Below are 21,626 nucleotides of genomic sequence, written 5' to 3'. Positions count from 1 at the left end.
TATATATATATATATAAATTTATAAATATATAAATATATATATATATATATATATATATATATATATATATATATATAAATTTATATATATAAATTCTTTGGTTAATCTCTTCCTGCCCCCTTCCCTCTGAGATATTAGAGCCATTTTTAAAGACATTCTTCAGCACAGTTTTAAGTTCACAACAAAATAGAGGAAGGTGTAGAGATTTCCCACATAGTCCCTGACTCCACATATGCATAGCCTCCCCCTTTATCAACACTCTCCACCATTTCTTACAATTGATAAACCTACATTAACACATCAAAATTGTCTAAAATCTGTAGTTTACACTAGGGTTCACTCTTGGTGTATATATTGTATGGGTCTGGAAAATATGGTATATAATGACCTGGATCCATCATTATAATATCATACAGACTATTTTCACTACCCTAAATTCCTCTATGCTCCTCCTAAGGTATTTTAAATTTTCACTTGTTCATTACTGGTATATAGGAAAATGATTAAGTTTTGTATATCAAATGTGCATCCTAAAACCTTGCTAAAATTGCTTATTAGTTCCAAGAGTTTTTTTTGGTTGATACTTCAGGATTTCTTTCCACAGGGATGGTCATGTCATTTGTGAACAGACTGCTTTATTTATTTCTTCCCAATCTGTAAACCTTTTATTTCCTTTTCTTATCTTAGTGCATTAGCTAGTACTTCCAGTACAATGTTGAAATAGAGTAGTGAGAGGGAGGATCCTTGTCTTGTTTCAGATCCAAGAGGAAAATTGAGCTTCTTACCATTAAGTATGATTTTAGACCAAGTTTCAGTAGGCATTCTTTATCAAGTTGATTAATTTCTCCTGTATCCCTAGCCACCTTTTAAAAGCTTACTGCAATTCTTCCAGGTGCCACAATCAAGTTCTTTCTCCAAAAATTCCAACAAAACTGACCTTGGCAATACCATCCATAAGACACATGTAATCAATGTAAATGTTATTTTCATTAACTTCTCCACAGTATTTGACACTGCTGATCACTCGTTTCTTGAAACACTGTTTATCCTTAACTTTTGGGGTACCACGCTTTCCTGGTTTCTCTTCTATCTCCCTGACCACTCTATCTCAGTCTCCTCTATAGATTCGACTTTCTCTACCTACTCCTTAATTATTGATGAACCTCTCATCAATTTCCATTTCTGGGTCCTCTCCTCTTTTTAGAAGTTCTTGTGCTTCTGGGAAGATCCATGCATTTCCTGAGCATTGATAAATATCTGTATAACGGTAACTTACAAATCTATGTCTGGCTTCTTACCTAACATCTCTTGCTAATGCCTTGAACTCGATATGTGAAATAATCACTTCATTTTCTGGTTCCCAGTCCAGTGTATCCTCAATTTGCACCATCTGAGTAAATGGCACAGAGTTGCTCAGTTCAGAAACTGGTAATGTTTCTACTTTACTTTTTACTTTCTCCAAACTCCTTCTACTCAATTACCCCATAAGTTACCAGTAATTATGTACTATTTCCTTTAAATATCTATTGACTCTTTCCTTTCTATTCCTTTTGTTACAACACTGATCCAGGCCAAGAACATCATGTCTGACCTGGTCTTCCACAGTAGCCTTCTAATTGTCTCCCTGCCTTAATTTGTTCTATTTCCCCCACCCCCACCTCCATGTGGCAAAGAAAGTGATCTTCTAAAAGTACATTTTTCTCAGCATAAGTCCAAATTCATTAAAAACAATTGCAAGACTGCAGAATCTGGCATCATCACCATCTGCAAATTCATTGCTGCCTCCATGTCTCTCCCTTTTAAGCTCTAGCCACACTGAATTTCTTTCAGCTCATTGAATTATGACTTTTCTTATCTCCTGGCTTTTCTAAGAATTATATCCTCTGTCTTGAATATGTTTAGCTTTCTGTCTGTTAGACTGAAATTATCTTTAAGAATTATCTCAAGATATAATTTTTTCAGGTAGGCATGCATTTTCTGACACCTCGCTTAAGATATGACACCTGCTTTACATTCTTATGGCTCCATATACTTCTCCTATCACAACACCCATCATCTTTATCTATTTATTTATTTCTCTGTTTTCCTAGCTAGACAGCAATTTCTGTAAATTTGCTTACTGTTGCATTCTAACATTTAGGTAACTCAGTAGGTACTCAATATATATTTTAGAATCAATAAAAACTAAGATTTTATTTTTTTAAGTCAAATCTCTTATTTTGTTCTCTTTGGTTGCATTAATATAATATGTATTTACATTGTAAAAGTTTATATTTATCATTAGTTTACTAGACTTAAAAGCACTTATTTTGTTCTCTTTGGTTACATTAATATATTATGTGTTTGTGTTATAAAAGATTTTATTTATCATTAGTTTATTAGAGAATTATGTCATGAAACTTGAACAATTTAATAATTCCAAAAATTTTTATATGTGTACTCTAGAATATTCACTAGCAATGGAAATTTCTATATGAAATAAATGTGTCAGAATTTGGCTCCAAATTACAAAGAATTAACCAGGAATGTGAGGAGGTAATTGGGAAGTAATTTGGGGCTTAATCTCACAGTTGTTGTGTACAAGTCCCCTGGAGAATGAGTTAGCATCATGTGTACATCCGTGCAAATACTGGTTAATCTGGCCAATGTCTTCAAATCTGAAGATGTGTAGTAGGTTTTTTTCTTTTACTTTCCTTTTCTCTGAGATATGTCTTCAGATTGCCTTTTATAAATATCAGAAATGAGTCTTAATAACACTAAGAGGCTGAGAACATTGAGATTGGGTGATAGGTCTGTATAAGGGAGATGTGTGTGGTCAAGAAAGAGACAGAGAGAGAGAAGGAGAGAAACAGAAACAGAGAGAGGTAAAAGATGGATATTGGAATATTCAGACAGATCAAGAATTAAGTCAAAGAAAAGTAATGTTGTCTAGCAAATGAAGTTCACAAATCTGAGCAAGTCAACATCCCCAAGCTTCCCCCATACAATGGGAATGTAAGTGAGGTGAGGATTGATTGCAGATGTGGTTAAGTGTTTTGTACTTATCTGACACTAGGTGCTTTGAGAGGGGAGAATTAAAGTACAAAATGGGATGAGAATCTCTTTTGAAATAAGTAGCATCAAGAACTTAAAACAAGGACACTACAAAATAATGAGGTTTGAGGTAAAATCAAACAGCATTTTTTTTACCTCTAAGAATAGCATGTATTTGAATTTCTCCTTATCAAATGTACAATAATAAAGTGAGTATATGTTTAATTATAGAATGAAGAGTAAAAATAATTTTAAATTAGGATCAACACACAACTTTCCTAAGCAAATACAGACACATTTATTTATTTCCTTTAGAAGTCAAAAACAAGGATATTTAGAACTTTATATAATCACAAAATTCATATGGCTTAAAAGGTCAGAAAAAACCTTAGACACACCTCCATCTTTGGCAGATTAATGTGAAAGTAAAAATACAGCAATAGTGACAGTTCAAACTTTTGTCTTTTAATATCTTACATTAAAATACATATAACTTTTGTGTTTAAAAGAAATAAAATTCTAGTACACTATGCTTTCTGAACTGGTGGTACACAACAGTAGGGAAACAACAACAACAAAAAGGTCCCAGCAAAGAAGTAGATTTTTAAAACTAAAATGACAGGATAATATTCAATAATATAAAGTTTCCTCTATTTCGTTCCATTAATTTTTAAGATATGAAAAAAATCTAAAGTTGGTTAGATATTAAAGGCATTGTTGTTGTTTTTACTCAATAAATGTTTAGTATGTCCTCATTCTATGTAAGAAAATACGGAGCTGAGAAAGGGGGAGTAGAAATGCAAATAAGGTAGCATGTCTGTCCCAAAGAACCATCAAACATGAAAAAAATATTTTTTTATTATTCTCCCATCCTTCAAAAATATTATTTCACAAAGTAGCAAAGTTGTATTTAAGAAACTATAGACATTTTTAACTTTAGGGCATTTGTTTTATATTATTTTAATCTTATAAAACCAAATGGCATAACAAATATACTATGCTAAATGGTAAAGCAAATAAAAGCTGGATGTATTTCTTCCAAGAACTCCTAAGTAGACCTCATGGAAGAATGAGGTTGCTTGAAACATATCACAAAAAAAATGTATTGCTTAAGATAATATAGTATAACTGCCCTATTTCAGAGAGGTACTTATAATAATAAATCTAAATAAAACTTAATTCAGTAAGTATTTGATTCCCAAAGTCTCATTGAAGTACATGGACTATTATAGTGTGCTTAATTTTTAAATTGTTGCTGCTAATACTATCATTTTGCTGATAAAATGATAAATATGGAATTAATGTTTAAAAATATGGCCAAAAGTATTCAAGTATTTATTCTGAATATTGTATGAAGATACTTGTTTTTAAAATTAATTAAATACATTTGCTTCTTCAACTGTAGAATTGACTCTTACACAGTAGCAACAAGAGCATTATATACTACAAATTAAAGACACTGCCACTATCTGGGGTTAGTGGGCTTAACTAAATTTTTATTTTATTTATATATTCCTGTTAGAAATATTTATGTCTATAATTTTCTTCAGAGCTATAGACTTTCCTAAGGGCATGGTTCTCAGATTAAACTCTAAAACTCACTGTACATATTTGGAGACTGGGTCAAAGTGGTTACAACAGTTTAAGTTCTATGGCACTGTATCAAACCCTCCTAAAGAGAAGCAAGTTAATATAAGCCTTGAAAAAGAATTATCTTTGAAATGAATTAATGAACAAGGTACTTTTCAGCAGTCATATATAATTAACTTTTTTTAGATATAATACATTCATAGTAATGTAATATAAAAAGGCATTTTAAAAATAAAGCACATTAAAATCTAATAACTAGTGGCCAAAAACAGTAGTTAATGGTTTTATTTAATTATCCTTTCATTCATTGAAACAATAATGATTGGCCTCCTACTATGCATAAAGGTGATTTTTATAAACACTATTACTTTTCTGCTTCAAAACTATTTTTCAGAAGTCATAGAAATCTCCAAGTTTCCCAAGGTTTATGCTAGTTGACAGAACTTTAATGAAAAACATGTTTGGTTTTCCTATATAGATCAGATATAGACCCTTCTTATGCTTCTTGCTATTGACTTGAAAAAAACACATAGAAATCTATCAAACTTAATCATGGTATTATCTTTAACCAGGGAGAAAAGTCTCTATACAAGTTTACATAGTGGTAAATTATTTAAAGCACAGCTATTTCCTTAATGAGGAACTATTTGGAAATGATGGAAGTTACCCTGAATCCATAATTATACATGCCAATGAAGTACTTCACAGATGAAAAAACCCCACACATTTTAAAGTGTGATCAATGACTATTTAGTATCTGTAAAGCAAAGTTTTTTGAGAGGACTTTGAAGAACAAAGTAGCTAGAATATTGTCTTCTTTCATATAGTTACAGTGTTAGAAAAGTAGAAATTAGAACTGCTACAAAATACTGATAGTATTATCAGTTGCTAAAATAAATTCTGTTTTATTTAGAGTGACTATTGAATTTGAATAAATTGACTTAGGCATTATTTTCTATTGTGAATATAAATGTGAATAAATGTATATTTATATTGGAGAGAGAAGAAATTTATCATATTCCAGTAGTACTTATAGTGCCTTTAAAGTATAGTATTAACCATTAAAACATTATAAAATTATTTATTAAGGACACCAATAAAAATATAATTTAAATATAAAATGGAAATGATAAAATTGAGAGTCCTACAGAGGAATAACTAATTAGCAACATATGGCAATCTTACACAGAATACCTACAATGCACCACAGCCAACTTTGTCAGCCACTCATGGAAACAAAGAGAATAACTACTGAAATGCGTAAATCTTGCACTTACCAACCTCCACAACACTAGAACAGTTGGGATCTGTGAAGCCGTCCGGACACTCACAGGTAAAGGAATCTTCAGCCAAGCCTGACAAGCAGATGCCCCCATTTTCGCATGGATTGGGATTACAACTATCACCTGAGGAATAAAGAAACAGACTTTTACTTTTTAATTTTTGTCTTAGTGCTGAAATGCGCTATTTCACATACCCCTCTCTCACCTTCCTCTGATAAAGTCACCATACAATTCAGATCTACAGATAATGTATGCAAGGCCCATTTGAAACCACGTGCTTTTAAGGAAGATGGTATGTAACATAGCAAATATTAACATTTATAATTCAAACAACTCATACTGAATGGCACAATAAAAGCTATTAATTTGGTTTCGAGTTCCTTCATTACATGTAAATGAAATACTATCTAATTTGTTAAAGATTAACTGAAATACGTATGGTTTATTAATTACTCCAACAAATAACCTTTCAATATCCACATACGTTGCTCTGTAACTTTCCAATTCCCCTCATTAAATGGGTGGGTTTATTGCTAGATCCTAGACTCTGGGCTTGATCCTGTGACTTGCCTTGGCTAGTAGGAAGCTAGCAGATTTGAAGCCAGCAGAGTTTGGAAAATGTTCTTGAGTAATTTCCACTTCCTCTCTTGGCACCCTACCATGTTTTGAGAATAAATTCAGGCTAGCTTACTGGAGAGGTAAGTTAAACGTGTAAGGATAAGAGAGAAGCTACCTAGAAATAAGTTGTGCCATAACAAAGACCTAAAATACGTGCCCTTGGCTTGGTACTGGGAAGCAAATAAAATCTGGAGAGGCACTTAGAGAACAGCTCTAGGAAGCTAGAAAAATGGCTGTCCCTGTTATGTAGAGAGAAGCAGTTGGTAAAGCTCCCACCTGAGGAAACTTCAGTGGTGGAAAATGCACCTAATGAACTTTTGTATACAGGTAATGAGATTTCCAGGCAGAATGTAAAAGTGTCAGCTGGCTCTTGGTAGTCTCATTTGAGAAGGTACTTTAAGAGCGTGCTAAATAAAGAACTGATGAGTCTGAAGGTACAGAAGAGTCATATGGAGGGACCAGAACTTGTGGTAGAAAATAACCCTGGCCTCTCAAACAAGTGAAAAATCAAGTCCAGGGCTTGGTCAGAAAGACATGGCTTCAATATAAGTATCAAATCAAGGATATGACTATAAGGTTCTTTGTGAAAACATTTCAAATAATTCAGGTGCAACTTGAAAGACTCTCTCAGGTAATTCAAAGGGTTTCTAGAAATCTGAAGGATATTATGCCTGAGCTGTCTGGCAGACCCAAGCATTAAATCTCAAGTGAACACGTTAAGCGCCATGTCAGTCACCAGTGGCTGATACTACGACACTATACTTTCCGTCCGGAAGACATAACAGGTTGGGTGCTTAACGTATGAAAACAGGCTTCAGACAGTCATGGGTGTGGCGTTATTGCACAGAGAGAATGTGAATCAGAATCAGAAAAGCCTGTACAGTTTTTAGAGGAGCTTGCTAGGTGAAAGTAACACCTCCTAGATTAAGAGGATCAGGCTTTTTATTTATTTAATTATATTTTTTAATATATTTTTATTGATTTCAGAGAGGAAGGCAGATGGAGAGGTAGAAACATCAATGATGACAGAGAATCATTGATTGGCTGCCTCCTGCATGCCTTCCTACTGGGGATCGAGCCCACAACCTAGGCATGTGCCCTTGACCAGAATCAAACTCAGGACCCTTCAGTCTGTAGGCCAATGTTCTATCCACTGAGCCAAACTGACTAGAACAGAGAATAAGGCTTTTTAAAAGTTAAAACTGCATCTGGCCCCTACTCCATAACAGTTTATATTTCTTACGAACTTTATTCCCTTACTAGAGGCCTGATGCACAAAATTCGTGCAAGAGTAGGCCATCCTTCCCCTGGCTCCTGGTACCAGCTTCCCTCTGGCACCCAGGACTCAGGCTTCCCTCCAGTACTCTGGATCCGGGGTTCCCTCCAGCCTCAGGCACCTGGGACCTGGGCTTCCCTCCAGCCACCAGCAGGCACCCGGGACCCGGGCTTCCCTTGCAGCCCCGGCTTTGTCCGGAAGGATGTCCGGGAGGACGTCCAATCTAATTAGCATATTATGCTTTCATTATTATAGATAGATAGAAGCTTTCCCTTGAATTACTTCATCTCTTTTCTCAGCTACCCACTTTAAAATTGTAGAAAAATGAAAATGGAGGTTAAGATTATTGTCAAATTTATAAAGTAAGTCATTAGCTATACTAGATAATACATAAAAATACTACATTAGCACTGAAGCAGATATTAGAAAAGAGTCATGAAATAAGTGAATAAATGAATTAATATGTTTTGAGAACACTACCAACTATAGGAGGGCTGGATCATGGAGTATTTGTTTAGGAATAGCTATGAAAGTGTAAATAGGTCAGATCAGAAAAGATTAAAAAGTGACCAATATAATTTATAAGGTGAAGAGCCAATGGATAGTTTTACATGTATATTAAAGTTTTGACATGCTCATATCTATATTTTAAGAACACTATCTTGGCAACATTCTATAGAGTACAGTTGAATGGGGAGGTTGACAACTGGTAAAGATACTTCAATATAATTTCTACCTCATTATATTTCTAGCTAGCTTAGTCACTTAGCTATCCCTCCTTTTGTCCATTCATTTGTCCATTTATTCTTTTATTCCTTGAGTACCTATTTTATGGTATCCACTTAGGTAAGTTGGACATACAGAACTAAAGCAGACTTTACCATGAAGAAGTACAGAGTTTACCAGGGGAGATTAAAAAAAAAATCAGTAACAATTACAGCACAGTGTGACAAGAGTTGTGATTAGTGTACATGATCCAAATTGTAGGGTCAATGAAAAATTCTAAAAAGATTCAGTGCTGTCAGGTGATACAGCAAAAGAGGTACATGGCCAACATTCCAGGCAACAGGAATTACATACACAAAGGGAAAAGATCATGGCTCATTCCAGAAACTTCAAGTAGGCCCCCACAATTAGAGCATAGTTGTATATGAGCAATAGAGAGAAATAAGCTCAAAAGGCTTATTTGGGCCAAAATTTTTAAGTTCACCTTTAAGCAGTGGAAAAATCATAAAAGAACTTAATGCATGGCAAAGCATGTGGTCAAATTTGTGTTTTAGAATGATGGCTAAAGCAGCGTTGTGTTGGGTCAGATAAAGGAGTGGAGGCTGAGAGCAATTCTCTCAAATCAGTACCACCCCCCGCCCCTCAGATAATTAATCGAGAGCAAAGGAATTGACATTGAAATTTTCTAGAAAGACGGAATTACCCAATTTAAAGTGAAACCTTGTCTCTCTGCCTTTGGTGTGAACGAAGCAGCACGGCTTTGTACAGTCAGACGAACCACACTCTCATCTCTTAACTCTGTGCACGGAAGGCAGATGGCTATGAATGAGGGAACATTTCTTGATGAGATGGGAGTCAAAAGTATGTAAATACTACATAAAGAGGAATTCTACATTCCCAGACTAGATCTCTTGTTGCAGCAATGTGACCAGATCAAGACATGCTGAAGTTATTTCTAGTGCTTTATTTACACTTGACAGAAGCAATGTCTCCAGGAGAAAGGCCAGGCAGGAACAGAATCCTAGAGGTCCTCACGCATACTCTCTGTATGTGCAGACTTCTCCAAAATCGAGAACCTCTCATTCAGACCCCTCTCACTCCTACAGCCAAGTTCCTGCATAGTTACTCACTGATGTCATCTTACAGTCCAGCTAGCCCAAGGGCCACTTGAGGCTAGAATGCCTGGTTCCTTGGATTATCCCATCATTATGGGTAGTTTTGGTGACCGAAGAAAACTTACTTGTTACTCTGTTGCCCTTTCAAGGTGATAATATTTAATCTAACCGGTTTTCTACCAGGTATGTATGCCAGTCATATAATGCTTCTGTGGTCAAAATGAGACAGGATGATCTGTTTACCTCTAATTATATCTTGTAGATTCCAGCTGCTGTTGAGCCAACCTGTTTTTTCTCGTCCTTGTACTTTTTGTTCTTTTTGCTTATGTCCACTTATTTCTAAGAAATTATATACTTGTAAAAATTAATTTAGCCTCATTATTAATATTTACCTAGCATCTTTTTGAAAGATAGAAAAGAAGTAATAGATTTGACAAAAATGATGTACAAGGTAGAATCAAAATGACATTGTGACAAATTAATGTGAGGGTTGAGGGAGAGCAAGAAATCTGGTTTGACTGATTTCTAGAGCTCCTCCCTGGATGACTGAGTGGCCATCTTTTATAAGAAAATATATTAGGTTTCAGTTTAAAGGAATTATTGTGTTTGAGGAGTCTGTGGGATATCAAAAATAAAAATGTCCACGAAGCTATTAATTAAGCAGATCTACAACTGGAGAGGTTTTGCAGCACATGAATTGTTAAGTATGAATGTGGAAATTGTATTTAAGCAAAAGACTTTGAAGGGAGGGCAGAACAGGAGAGGAGAGGGGAGCAGAGAGGAAAAAGGAGGAGAGGAGAGGTGCTTGGGAACACCAAAAAAAAAAAAAAAAAAGAACATATGTGCACCTTTCTGATTGGTGTTTCTGTTTCCTTGAGATATATTCCTAGAAGTGGTATTACTGGGTCAAATGGGAGTTCCATTTTTTTAATTTTTTGAGGAAATGCCATACTGTTTTCCACTACACAGCTCTGAAAAAGAAGGAATTCATACCATTTGCAACAGCATGGATGGAACTGGAGAGCATTATGCTAAGTGAAATAAGCCAGTCAGAGAAATATAAATATCACATGATCTCACTCATTTGTGAAATATAAAGAACATCATAAACTGATGAACAAAAATAGATACAGAGACAAAGAATCATCAAACAGACCGTCAAACTACAACAGGAAGGCAGGGGAGGGTTGGGTGGGGGGTAAGAGATCAACCGAAGGAAGTGTATGCATGCATATAAGCATAACCAATGGACACAGACACTGGGGGGGGAGGGCATGTGTTGGGGGGGGAGGGGAGGCCAGAGGGAGGTCAATGGGGGAAAAGGAAACATATGTACTACTATTTGTAATACTTTAAACAATAGAAAGAAAGAAAGAGAGGAGAGGAGATAGAGGGAAGGGAGGGGAAGGGAGGGGAAGGGAGGGGAGGGGAGGGGAGGGGAGGGGAGGGGAGGGGAGGGGAGGGGAGGGGGAGGGGAGGGGAGAAAAAAAGGAATTCAATGCTAAGCTCTTTCAATTCCAGGACAAATATTCAGTCTATTCACTGAGGGTCTAGTACACCGAGGTCTGCCTGAAATTAATAAAGGCCCCACGTATAGCTGTGTTAGATGGACAATGCCAATGGAAAACAATGTTTTGTCCTTGGATACATAGCTGGTAGAAAACAAAAGCCTATCAAACATAATTAGAATTATAGGCTATGCTTTAAATCTGTCTCCCTATCCCTCATTATTAATAGTACCCTTGCGTCAGATGGCTTCTCCATGAAGTAAGTGCTGAGACCAAGTTGAGAGTGCAAGAAGTTAATTGAGAAGTAATGCCTGTGAAAGATAAAATGAGGCGGAAGCAGAGGTGGGCAGGCAAAGCCTTCATCTGGTGACGCAGATCTGACATCTGTGCAAAGAAATGGGCATGGGGGTTGTTACAAGGAACACTGATCCCTAAGTCCCTAAGGCAGACATGACAAGTCTTAGCCAATGCACAGGGGGAGCTCCGGAACAAAGATGATAGAGGAATTCCTCCAAGGAGAAATGGCCAGGCAGTAGTGCCCTCCCAGTGTTCAAACCCTGGCTGGAGGTGGTCCAAGCACAGTGAAGCTCTCCAGCTCCAGGGGGGTCCTGACAGTGCCACAGAATGATGGGGGGCTAACTGCATTCCTCGTTCTTTCTGAAAGGGAGATAGGAGCCTGGCACCACCCTGGGAGCCACAGTCCCCCTTTCACTCTCAAAATGGCCCTGGTTTGGATGAGTTACACACTGATTATTTTCTCTGCACACCCATTATGGTACAGAAGAAGGCTGATACCTTGAAGTAGAAATAAATCCTGTCTGGCTGGAATTTCAAGTACAATTAAAATGCACTGTAGGGACTTCTGATTCCCTGTCACTTCAATTAAACTGAGAATCAGGTAACAATCCTGATCAAATGTAATCAGACTCCTGGACCTCAAATCGGTGTATTTGTTCTGTTTGTTTGTTTGTTTGTTTCCCAGTGGATGTCTTGGTAGAGACTTTTAAAACTAAGATGGCAACCAGTCGTGTGAGGTGGGCTCAATAAAGAAAAATAGGACAATACACGATTTCATGATTCTTTATTCTACTGTCAGCAGGCTCCTAAAATACACCTCTGCACATTATAATCTGTGTGCAGTGTTATATTTGATGCTTCTTGGCTGGCTGGCCTCACCTGCTTTAGATTAGGACAGATGTGTTTAATTTGAATCTAACTATATTTTATGATTCCATCTGCAGTTTATGGCAGACAGGCAAATTAAGCTGATGCCGATTTACCTTTTGGCAATAGAATGAAGCAATTATTTTTCCCAGGGGCAAGAAATCATTGCAGGCTAAATTTAACTTCCTATTTGCCTGCTCTCAGCCCCTCCCCCTCCCCCGTACTCCCCTTCTACTCTTTAGTTCTGCCTGTACAGGGACCTTCCTGTCTGTGTTCAGCATCCATTTCACTTTTCTCACTGGCACACCACTTTTTGCCAGTCACTTCCTGTTCAAGGTGATTCAGGGTCTTATTTCACTTCATTATCAATTTATAATCCATGATCTTTTTTAGCCTAGATAGAAAAATCTATAAAATACCCTGCAGCACTGCAGAAGATAAGCAAAACAAAACAAAATAATAATTTAAAAAACACTAAAAACCTAAACTCTGTATCCTTATGCTTGACTTTGTGGTTTTTATGTGAGCTCAGTATACACCAATACAACTTCTAATGCCAGGTAAAGGAGGAAGTTCCATGTTGGCACAACTCTGGGAATTGGGTGGACAGAAGAGCTATTTCTCTCATCGATATTTCAGCTCTCAGTGGTTTATGTGTTCAGTCTTCTTTATATGTTAGTGCCTATGTCCAACCCCCAGATCAGAGAATTGCAGATCCATTCACCATGTATTGATACTTCAGGAAGCACATTAGATACCAGGGATACGGCCTGAACAAAGACACGGAAGTTTCTTAGAATTTATATTACAATGAAGGGACTGCATAATGAAAAGGTTACAAATAAATAAGCAAGGTATTTCCCACTGTAATAAAAGCTTTTGGGAGGCCGGGGAGGAGGAGGACAGGATGATGAGAAAAGCAGCAAATAAAACTAGCTATTTAATAAAGACAGTCAAAGAAGTCTTCTCTGAGGAGGAGCTACTTGAGCTGAAACCCGAAAGATGAATAGGAGGCATCATGTTAAAACCTAAGGAAGAGGTTTCCAGGGAGAGGGAACAGTAAGTGTGTGGCCCTAGAGACAGGCAAGAGAATGGTGAATTCAAAAAATGGAAAGGGGCCTAGTGTATCTGGAACACAGTAACAGAATGTCACTAAAATGATTTTGTTGACAACACAATTTTAGTAGGAACCAATTTATAATTTGAAGCCCCACATTTGATTATCTGTCCTCCTGATAATCATGTGAATTTCTGCTAAGCTTATTCTCAATATGTTTCAAACATCTACTGGAAATATATTATTATATTTACAGGTTGATGTACTTACATAGTTATTTATTAATATCTTTTACATATGAATATATTTAGATGGTACTGGTAACCTATTCATGTATTTACATAATAATGTAAATATGTCACTAATTTTTTGGATGAATATATGCCTCTTCACATTCTGTCCCTTCAACAATGCTAGAAGCCACCAAAAATATTTCTGCACCCTCATGCCTGCTCTATCTCCATTTCTGAAAAAAACTTCATATACCGATGTAAAATTAAAAACAAAAGAAAAGGTGATACATGTCAATCAAACATGTATATCACTAACAGAAGATATTATTTAATTCTTCAACATTTCCACAACTAAATGTGAAGGACATTATAATATGTATTTATATGTGGCAAAGTAAAACACAGAGACCATTTACATTCATGTTCTGCAACCATGGCAATGCAGGTCTGTATATTACAACCTCATTTTCAGTTTACTGCTCTCCTACTGAACTTGGCAGCTATACTCCTATCATTTCATTTAAAATCAAAATAAAATAAAAGCTCTGTCTTCAGTTGCATGAATTAGAATTTGAACCATGCTGTAAACAGAGCAAGTAGTTGGAAAAATCAGCCATTTCTGGTACAAGTGAGCAATAGTAAATTCTAGTTGATATTTCAGGCAGTCCAATAGTTTGGAGTAGAGAAGGCAATTAAATAAAATGCTGATAGTTTCTCTGCATTGACAGGATGGATCTGCCATTTTAATGTAATATCATTAGTGATACTTGTAAAAAAAAGATCATCCAATTCTATATCTTGGTGTTCAAAGGTCCCCCAATGATTATATTCAGCCATGGAAGAAACAAATATAATGAATGAACAAAGAAACTTTGACTCAGAGTCATGTTAATGCTAATATAAAGCAAGATGTCTCTCAGCTATTAGCCAGTGGTTTATTGCACAATTTCTAAAAACATTTTTTCTTTTTATATAACTTTTTTACAAAGATAACTTTTTAAATGCTAAGGGAATACTGGATAAAAAGAATTAAAAGAAAATTAGCAACAATTGTTGAGTGTTGATTATTTGAATTTTACATCTTTAACATCCAGCTTCAATCAAGACTAGTTAACTGCATGAAAAGACAAAAATACTTTGGGCTCTGCATTTTGAAAGAAAATCCTTTGGCATATTTTGTATTTTAAAACACTCTGGAGAGTCCCTTAAAATAATAACATCTAGAGCCTTAAGACTTGAAAGAGATATTAGAGATGATCTAACCCAGTGGTTCTCAAACTTTGCTCTATATTAGAACCACAGGGGATATTTTCAAGTTCCCAATGCCCAATCCAATTAAGCTAGAATCACTGGGGGTACTCTCAGCCCACCATGCTTCCTTAAAGCTCATTTGAAGATTTTAATTTATTAAAGCAGAAGGAGACGGTGAAGAAGGAAATAAAGGAAGGGCGAAGGAAGAATGACAGGAAGGAAGTTTGTATTTTTCTGCCTTCAATTGAGAGGAAGGGACGTGAAGGAAGATATTTATTTGACCAGCTTTGTTAATACACTATGAATTTTGAAAATATAGTTTGCAGGAAGCTGGGATTGTCAAATTGAAAATAAAGGCACCCGGTATGTTAGGGAGAATAGAATAGGTATTTACTAACAACATATATTGAATTCCTATAAAATAATTCGATAGAATGTTATAAATTATTAGAAAATCCATCCATACTTTATGACTACAGTATTTCTACCTATGAAGACTATCACTCTGGTCAATTAGTTAGTACTTACTGAAGCCCATCTATGTGCCATTAAAAGTGGTAATTGCTGCACAACTCTGGGGCTCATGATGGACAATCACCTATTCTCTAGAGTCTAACAAAAGACAAATAAATCGGCAGGTCGTTATCCCTGCATTTCAAGTCTGCCAAAAAGGGAGTGTCTGGTACAATGGAGCACCTGAGTGGGGCACCAAGTTCAGAACTGCGTGTTAGAAATCTGCCTCAAAGCAAGTAACTTCCAATTCAAGACCAGAGGATTAGTGGAACCAGCCAGGCTGTGAGGTAGGACAAGAGATCCAACACTTCCGGGAAAGCATGTGCAGATGCAAGGAGCAGAGCCAGAGCATATGTTTAAGAAACAGGATGATACTCATGTTGGCTAGAGAGAGGGAAGTAAACATAAACGGCAAGAGATAAGACTGAAGAGTAGGCAGTGGCCAGGATATTAAGTGCCTCTAAGAAACTCATAAAGGAGTCTGGGCATTCCCAAGTATAAAGGACAGCCATTTAAGGGTGTTTATCAAGGGAGAGGGATATGATTTGGACAATTGGGTAAGTCACCTTGGCTGCAGTGAAGCGTGGATTACAGGGAGGCAAAATCTCAGTGTAAGTGACCAGTTAGTAGACCTCCCCCACTCTTCCCAGGGCCAGGGAGAAACTAAAAGCTGGAATTCATAACCATTCCCTTACTCAAGTCCTTACAGGTTCTGCAGTATACCCAGAGAGCCACCCATAAGCTTGTTCGAGATGCTCTGCCAGTGCCCACCGCGGACCCTGTACATCCCTTCCAGCCCGGGACTCGGTATAGGTAAAGAAGTTCACTGCCCAAGGACTCACCCTAACCTGAAAGGGACGCTACACTGTTATCCTGAGCAGGCCCACGGCTGTTGAAGTAGATGGCATCCAGACCTGGCTACACCACTCCCAGCTCCTGCACCAGGAAACGGTGTGGATCCTGGCAACCAGCGCCCTCACCCGTGAGATCCCTAGCCTGGGCTCCACGCAGGCCAGGAGGAGACTCAACACCTGCAGGAGAGGAACTGGACTTCAGTGTGGACAGTACTGATGGGGACTGTGGTACTAGGGGCCTTAGTAACTAAAAGAGTTTTGACACCCCTGTTCACCATAACATCCCGTGGTTATTGTACCACAAGGCTGAAAAGCTTGTGGGACAAGGTGGAGGAATGAGAAGGAAAACTCCTATTTTGTAAAACTACTGTTTGGAATTCTTTGAAGATAAACTTAGCTGCCTGACCTTGTAGGCCAGACACTAGATATGCCCATAATCTCTATGCCATGCCAGGTGCATTTTTTAATTGGATAGAACTGTGTTGTTTTGAAGGCCAGCTGCGAGATAACCACTAAGTGCACATAGGGCTGGCTCCTTAATAAAAAGGGAAGTTCTACTTGTAACTTTGCTTAGAATTTGAATTCATTTTCTCTAGGCCCACCGCGGTGATTAAAGTGAATCTCTCCAATCTCTCCTCCTGCATTGTTTGATTGATCCGAATCTCTGTAACAGGTAAGTCACCTTGGCTGCAGTGAAGAGTGGATTACAGGGAGGCAAAATCTCAGTGTAAGTGACCAGTTAGGAAGTGGAAAAGGTTTTTCTGATATAAGGGAATGCTGACTTGGATTAGAATACTAACAAAGGAAATGGAAAGAAGTGTACTCCAAAAAGTATACACTGAGAGACAAATTTACATGTCTAATGGGATGTGTGGACGAAAGGGGCCACATGCTGACCTGACAAGCTCAGGAAAGGCCTGCATGGCAGTCTTGCAAACTCAGAGACCTAAAGTAACCACAAAGGATGGTCTGAAATTAAACTTTAACTAAACGCAGTTATGGTGGGCAATTACATCCTAGGCCGGTATCTTCACTGACAAGGTCAACCTTTACCTTTACTGAGCCTCTCGGTCTTTTTGTATCTATGATAACATACCCTTGAAATGTCTGGGTAACTTGTAACTTCCCTTTTTCTGGAGCCCATGGGGCAAAACCAAATGTGGTGGGCGCCAGGACAGATGCCACAAATTCCTTCATTATCATGTTAATTGTTCCTGCACCCACCTAAGTATGTGTCCATCATTTTACTTTTCATCCAATCCCAGGGGTTTCCCACCGCTTTGCTTTATCCCACCTCCTTAATCTATCACCAATGAATTTCATGTAACCCACCTATGTCCCTCCTTTGATTGCAATGTATAAATAGAAATGTAACCCACCATTCTCAGGAGCATTATCTCAATTCCTTGAGGTTCTGCTTCCCTGCATATGTCCACAGTTTGGCTCAAATAAACTCACAAAAATTCTTGGTTTCAATGTTTTTTTTTTACGTTAACAGATGTTTGGAAGGAAAGAGAAAAACTAAGGATATAACTCATAAATCAAACTTCAGTGAAAAGCTCTGCCTTTCATTCTGAAAGAAAGCATGGTCTAAGGAACAAGTTAGGGATGGTGGTGAATGGCAGTGATGGAAATGTTTGGAATGAAGTACCTGTAGACATCCACATGGAGATAATCAGTGAGAAGTTAGTTTTATGGAATTGAACTTGGGGAGGAAGATTCAGGTTGGAGATGGGGGAATTAACATAGAGTTGGGTTTGTGTTTTTTTTTTAAATCAAAAAATAACAAACAAACAAATTCTGAGAAGAGTGTTTGGAAAGGTGATTTAGAAACAGCCATGAAAAGTCCCTCAAGTTTGGAATCATTTCAACTTTCTGCCCTGTGCCAAAGATAAGTGCCTGGCACATTGGCTTCCTTATCCAAATAAAATGTTATCTGAATAAAAAGCACCTAGGAGACAGGTTGGAAATGCATTTAAAATGGCAGAAACCTGCTCTACCCAGTTTGGCTCAGTGGATAGAGCGTCGGCCTGCAGACTGAAAGGTCCCAGGTTCGGTTCTGGTCAAGGGCATGTACCTTGGTTGCGGGCACATCCCCAGTAGGAGGTATGCAAGAGGCAGCTGGTCGGTTTCTCTCTCATCGATGTTTCTAACTGTCTATCCCTCTCCCTTCCTCTCTGTAAAAAAATTAATAAAATATATATATTTTTAAAAATAAATAAATAAAATGGCAGAAACCTGATAGAGTGTTGGCACTGATGGGAAGCAGCTACTGGGAAGCAGCTACTGAAAGAAGGGGTTAAAGATACACTGCAGAGGGACTATTCAGAGGGCAAGGAGTGTGAAAAACTAGGACAGGTGGGCTTCGGGGTCCATATGGAAGGACCGCCTTTGGAGTGTGGAGGAAGACCATGGTAAGTGGAAGTGTGGCCTGGATGCCTGTGTGTTTGTAGATGCTGTTACACCCATCAGGGATTCCCACCTGGTGTTTTGTCTGTGTAATAGGATGCTACAAATTTGATGGGATTAGAGGCTTGAGAAGATGGAAGGTAGCATGCACCAGCAGTGAATGAAAGGGTGCTGCCTGAAAAAGAATAGAAAAAAACTATGGAGGGAAAGCATAAGGAACCAGCTGCGTTTGCAGATGAGAATTAATAGTGGCAACATATACCCAACTAGGTATTTGGTTAGACGTCAACAGCTGGGGTCCTGCCAGAAGTAGAAGGCAGGATTCAGGTTTGTTGTTTTACCAGATGGGTATGGTGAGGGTCAATACAGCAAAGGAGAGACACCTGAAGGCTTCAGGATTCTTGATAAATGCATCAATTAGCTTATTGAATGTTATGCTGTAAGATTATACATTTTTATAATTATGAGAAAACTATAAGCCCAGTGAAGTCTTCTTTCAGAAAATCATGCAATTCTTCAGTAGACAGGAAAGGACAAGCTAAAAGATAGAATTCGGCTGCTGTATGTAAGTAATGCAGTAGATCATGATAGTAACACTTAGTCCATCAATCCTTGTCAAGAACACAAATTCACATTGCCTTCATAAAAACAATCAGGTGATACAAAGAAAAGAAAATTCGGTGCCATGTCCCACTGTGGAAGTTGCATGCTACCTTCTTATTTAGATCATATGTTGTGAATTCTGCCTTTTCTAAATGTAAAGCTGCTCAGCCACAGTATAAAAATAACCTGCAAAGAAAACTAGTCAAAAACAAGTTGGCTAACTTGATTTCTTAATAAACATAGTAACCAAAAGAAAGGACACTTTGTTAATCCCTACATAACCCATTTTATCAATTAATTTTTCAGGTAGAAAGGCTATGGCATGTAATAATTACCAAAAAAAAAAAACCCTGCAAAGTCTAACTTTGTGTTTTATTTTTAATCTTGTTTAAAATGTTTATAATTTAAAGCAGCAGAATGACAGTTGCATGCAAAAACTGAAGGAATATCTTTTACTGATTTAAGTGCAGCCTCAATTTTATTGCCAGGATGTTAAAAGTTGTCAATCATTGTATTACATAACATATTTATAAACTATGCCACTGAACCTGACTGTATCTGTTTTATCCATTTATCACAAAAATTAAAATTAGTTATTTTTTATAGCCAAGTAGTACTCCATTGTGTAAAGGTACCACATGTGTTTTTTGTTTATTTGTTTTGTTTTTTTAATCGACACATCCACAGCTTCCAAATCTTGGCTATTGCAAATAACACTGCAATGCATATATTCTTTCAAATTCATGTTGTGGGCTTCTTTGGATATAGTTCCAGAAGTGGAATCACTGGGTTATAAGGCAGTTCAATTTTTTTTGTATATTTAGGAACCTCCATACTGTTTTCCACAGAGGCTACACCAATCTGCATTCCCACTTACAATGCACAAAAGTCCTCTTTCTCTACATCTTTGCCAGCACTTGTTTGTTGATTTATTGATGATAGCCATTCTGACAAGTGTGAGGTAAGTGGTGAATATGTTTTCCCATTCAGTGGGTTATCTTTTCATGTGCACTTGAAACCTGTATAATTTCATTAACTAATATCATCACCCCAATAAGTTCAATTTAATAAAAACATTAACCATAGGATTATACCCAAAATAATTGATAACAAGTATTCAAATACTTGTACACAAATATTTATATCAGCATTATTTGCACTACTCAAAGGTAAAAATAACTCAAATGTTCATCAACAGATGAATTAATAGGCAAAGGATGGTATATCCATACAGAGAGATATCATAAGCAGCCATAAAAAGAAATGAAATACTGTTACATGCTCCATGTGAATGGACCTTGAAAATATGCTAAGTGAAAGAAGTCACACAGATAGGTCACATATTATATGATTCTATTTATATGTAATATCCAGAACAGGTAAATCCACAGAGGCAGACAGCAGCATAGTGGTTGCAAGGGACTGGGAGTGGGGAGAAAGAACTACGCAGGGGAAGAGGGAATGGGGGGTGACTGCTTAATGTGCACGAAGTCTTCTTTGGGAGGGTGAAAATGTTTTAGAGCTACATAGGGGAGATGGTTGCACCACATTTTAATATACTAAATGCCACCAAGGTGTACATTTATAAAAAAAAATAGGCCTCTTCCAGTGAGAAAAAACTAATAGACACCTGTCTAATTTATGGAATGGAAGTCATATTTCAAAAAATAAGATTTAGATCTTGATTAAAATTTGTCAAACGTGAATGATTTCTTATTCACTTTTTCACAGCAATGTTTTCACATAAAAGAAACACTTTACAAACTCGCTGTTGAATGCTCTAATTGTGATACTCTCTAAAATTTCAGAATTTATATCTTTATCTACAGCATAAAAAAAAGTCTTAGAAAGCAGAAATATGTCTACATCTATATCCATCTCTCTCTCTCTCTCTCTCTCTCTCTCTCTCTCTCTCTCTCTCTTATTTCAGTAATAATTTGGTTAGAAATAGTTCATTGTCCTTTCTAATGAGTCACTACAATAGAGCTACAAGTAGGAGTAATGAGCAACTTATGGACTAAGTGGCTTATGACTACATGTTGCTGTGGGTTTTTTTTCCCGTTGTTAAATACACTTTAAGCAAAGTCAGTTATGCATTTTCTCTGTGTAAATATCAATCCCCTCTAAACCCATGTTATGTCTACAAAGATGAGATTATAGCCTATTTACATGTGAGCGCAAAATGTTTCATTGGAAACTTAAGTATAAGATCATGCAGATTTAAAATAACACAGTGAGCATTTCAGACATTGATATGACTGAAATCTAATGAGGCAATCTGTATTGTACATAAAGCTGCTCTGAACATAGTTTTTTTTTTAAGTTTTGAGATAACACCTCTATTTTACTGAGCATCTACTATGATCCAAGCACTTTTATTGTTGTCTTGGCA

At 37.0% G+C, this 21,626-nt stretch overlaps 1 protein-coding gene across 2 annotated transcripts in view; it reads right to left on the bottom strand.

Annotated features, from left to right (window-relative positions):
- EDIL3 (EGF like repeats and discoidin domains 3) overlaps window positions 1-21,626 on the bottom strand; it is a 385,163-nt gene that overhangs the window by 261,516 nt on the left and 102,021 nt on the right. For both annotated transcript variants that reach the window (XM_079785021.1, XM_079785022.1), the window contains exon 2: window positions 5,902-6,030. In XM_079785021.1, coding sequence (XP_079641147.1) covers window positions 5,902-6,030 — 129 coding nt within the window. The remainder of the gene's footprint in view (window positions 1-5,901; window positions 6,031-21,626) is intronic.

The sequence above is a fragment of the Cnephaeus nilssonii genome (genome assembly GCF_951640355.1).
Source record: "Cnephaeus nilssonii genome assembly, chromosome: 2".
Taxonomy (NCBI): domain Eukaryota; kingdom Metazoa; phylum Chordata; class Mammalia; order Chiroptera; family Vespertilionidae; genus Cnephaeus; species Cnephaeus nilssonii.
Note: the sequence above shows the minus strand (reverse complement) of the source record. Positions and strands in the feature narration are given on the sequence as shown.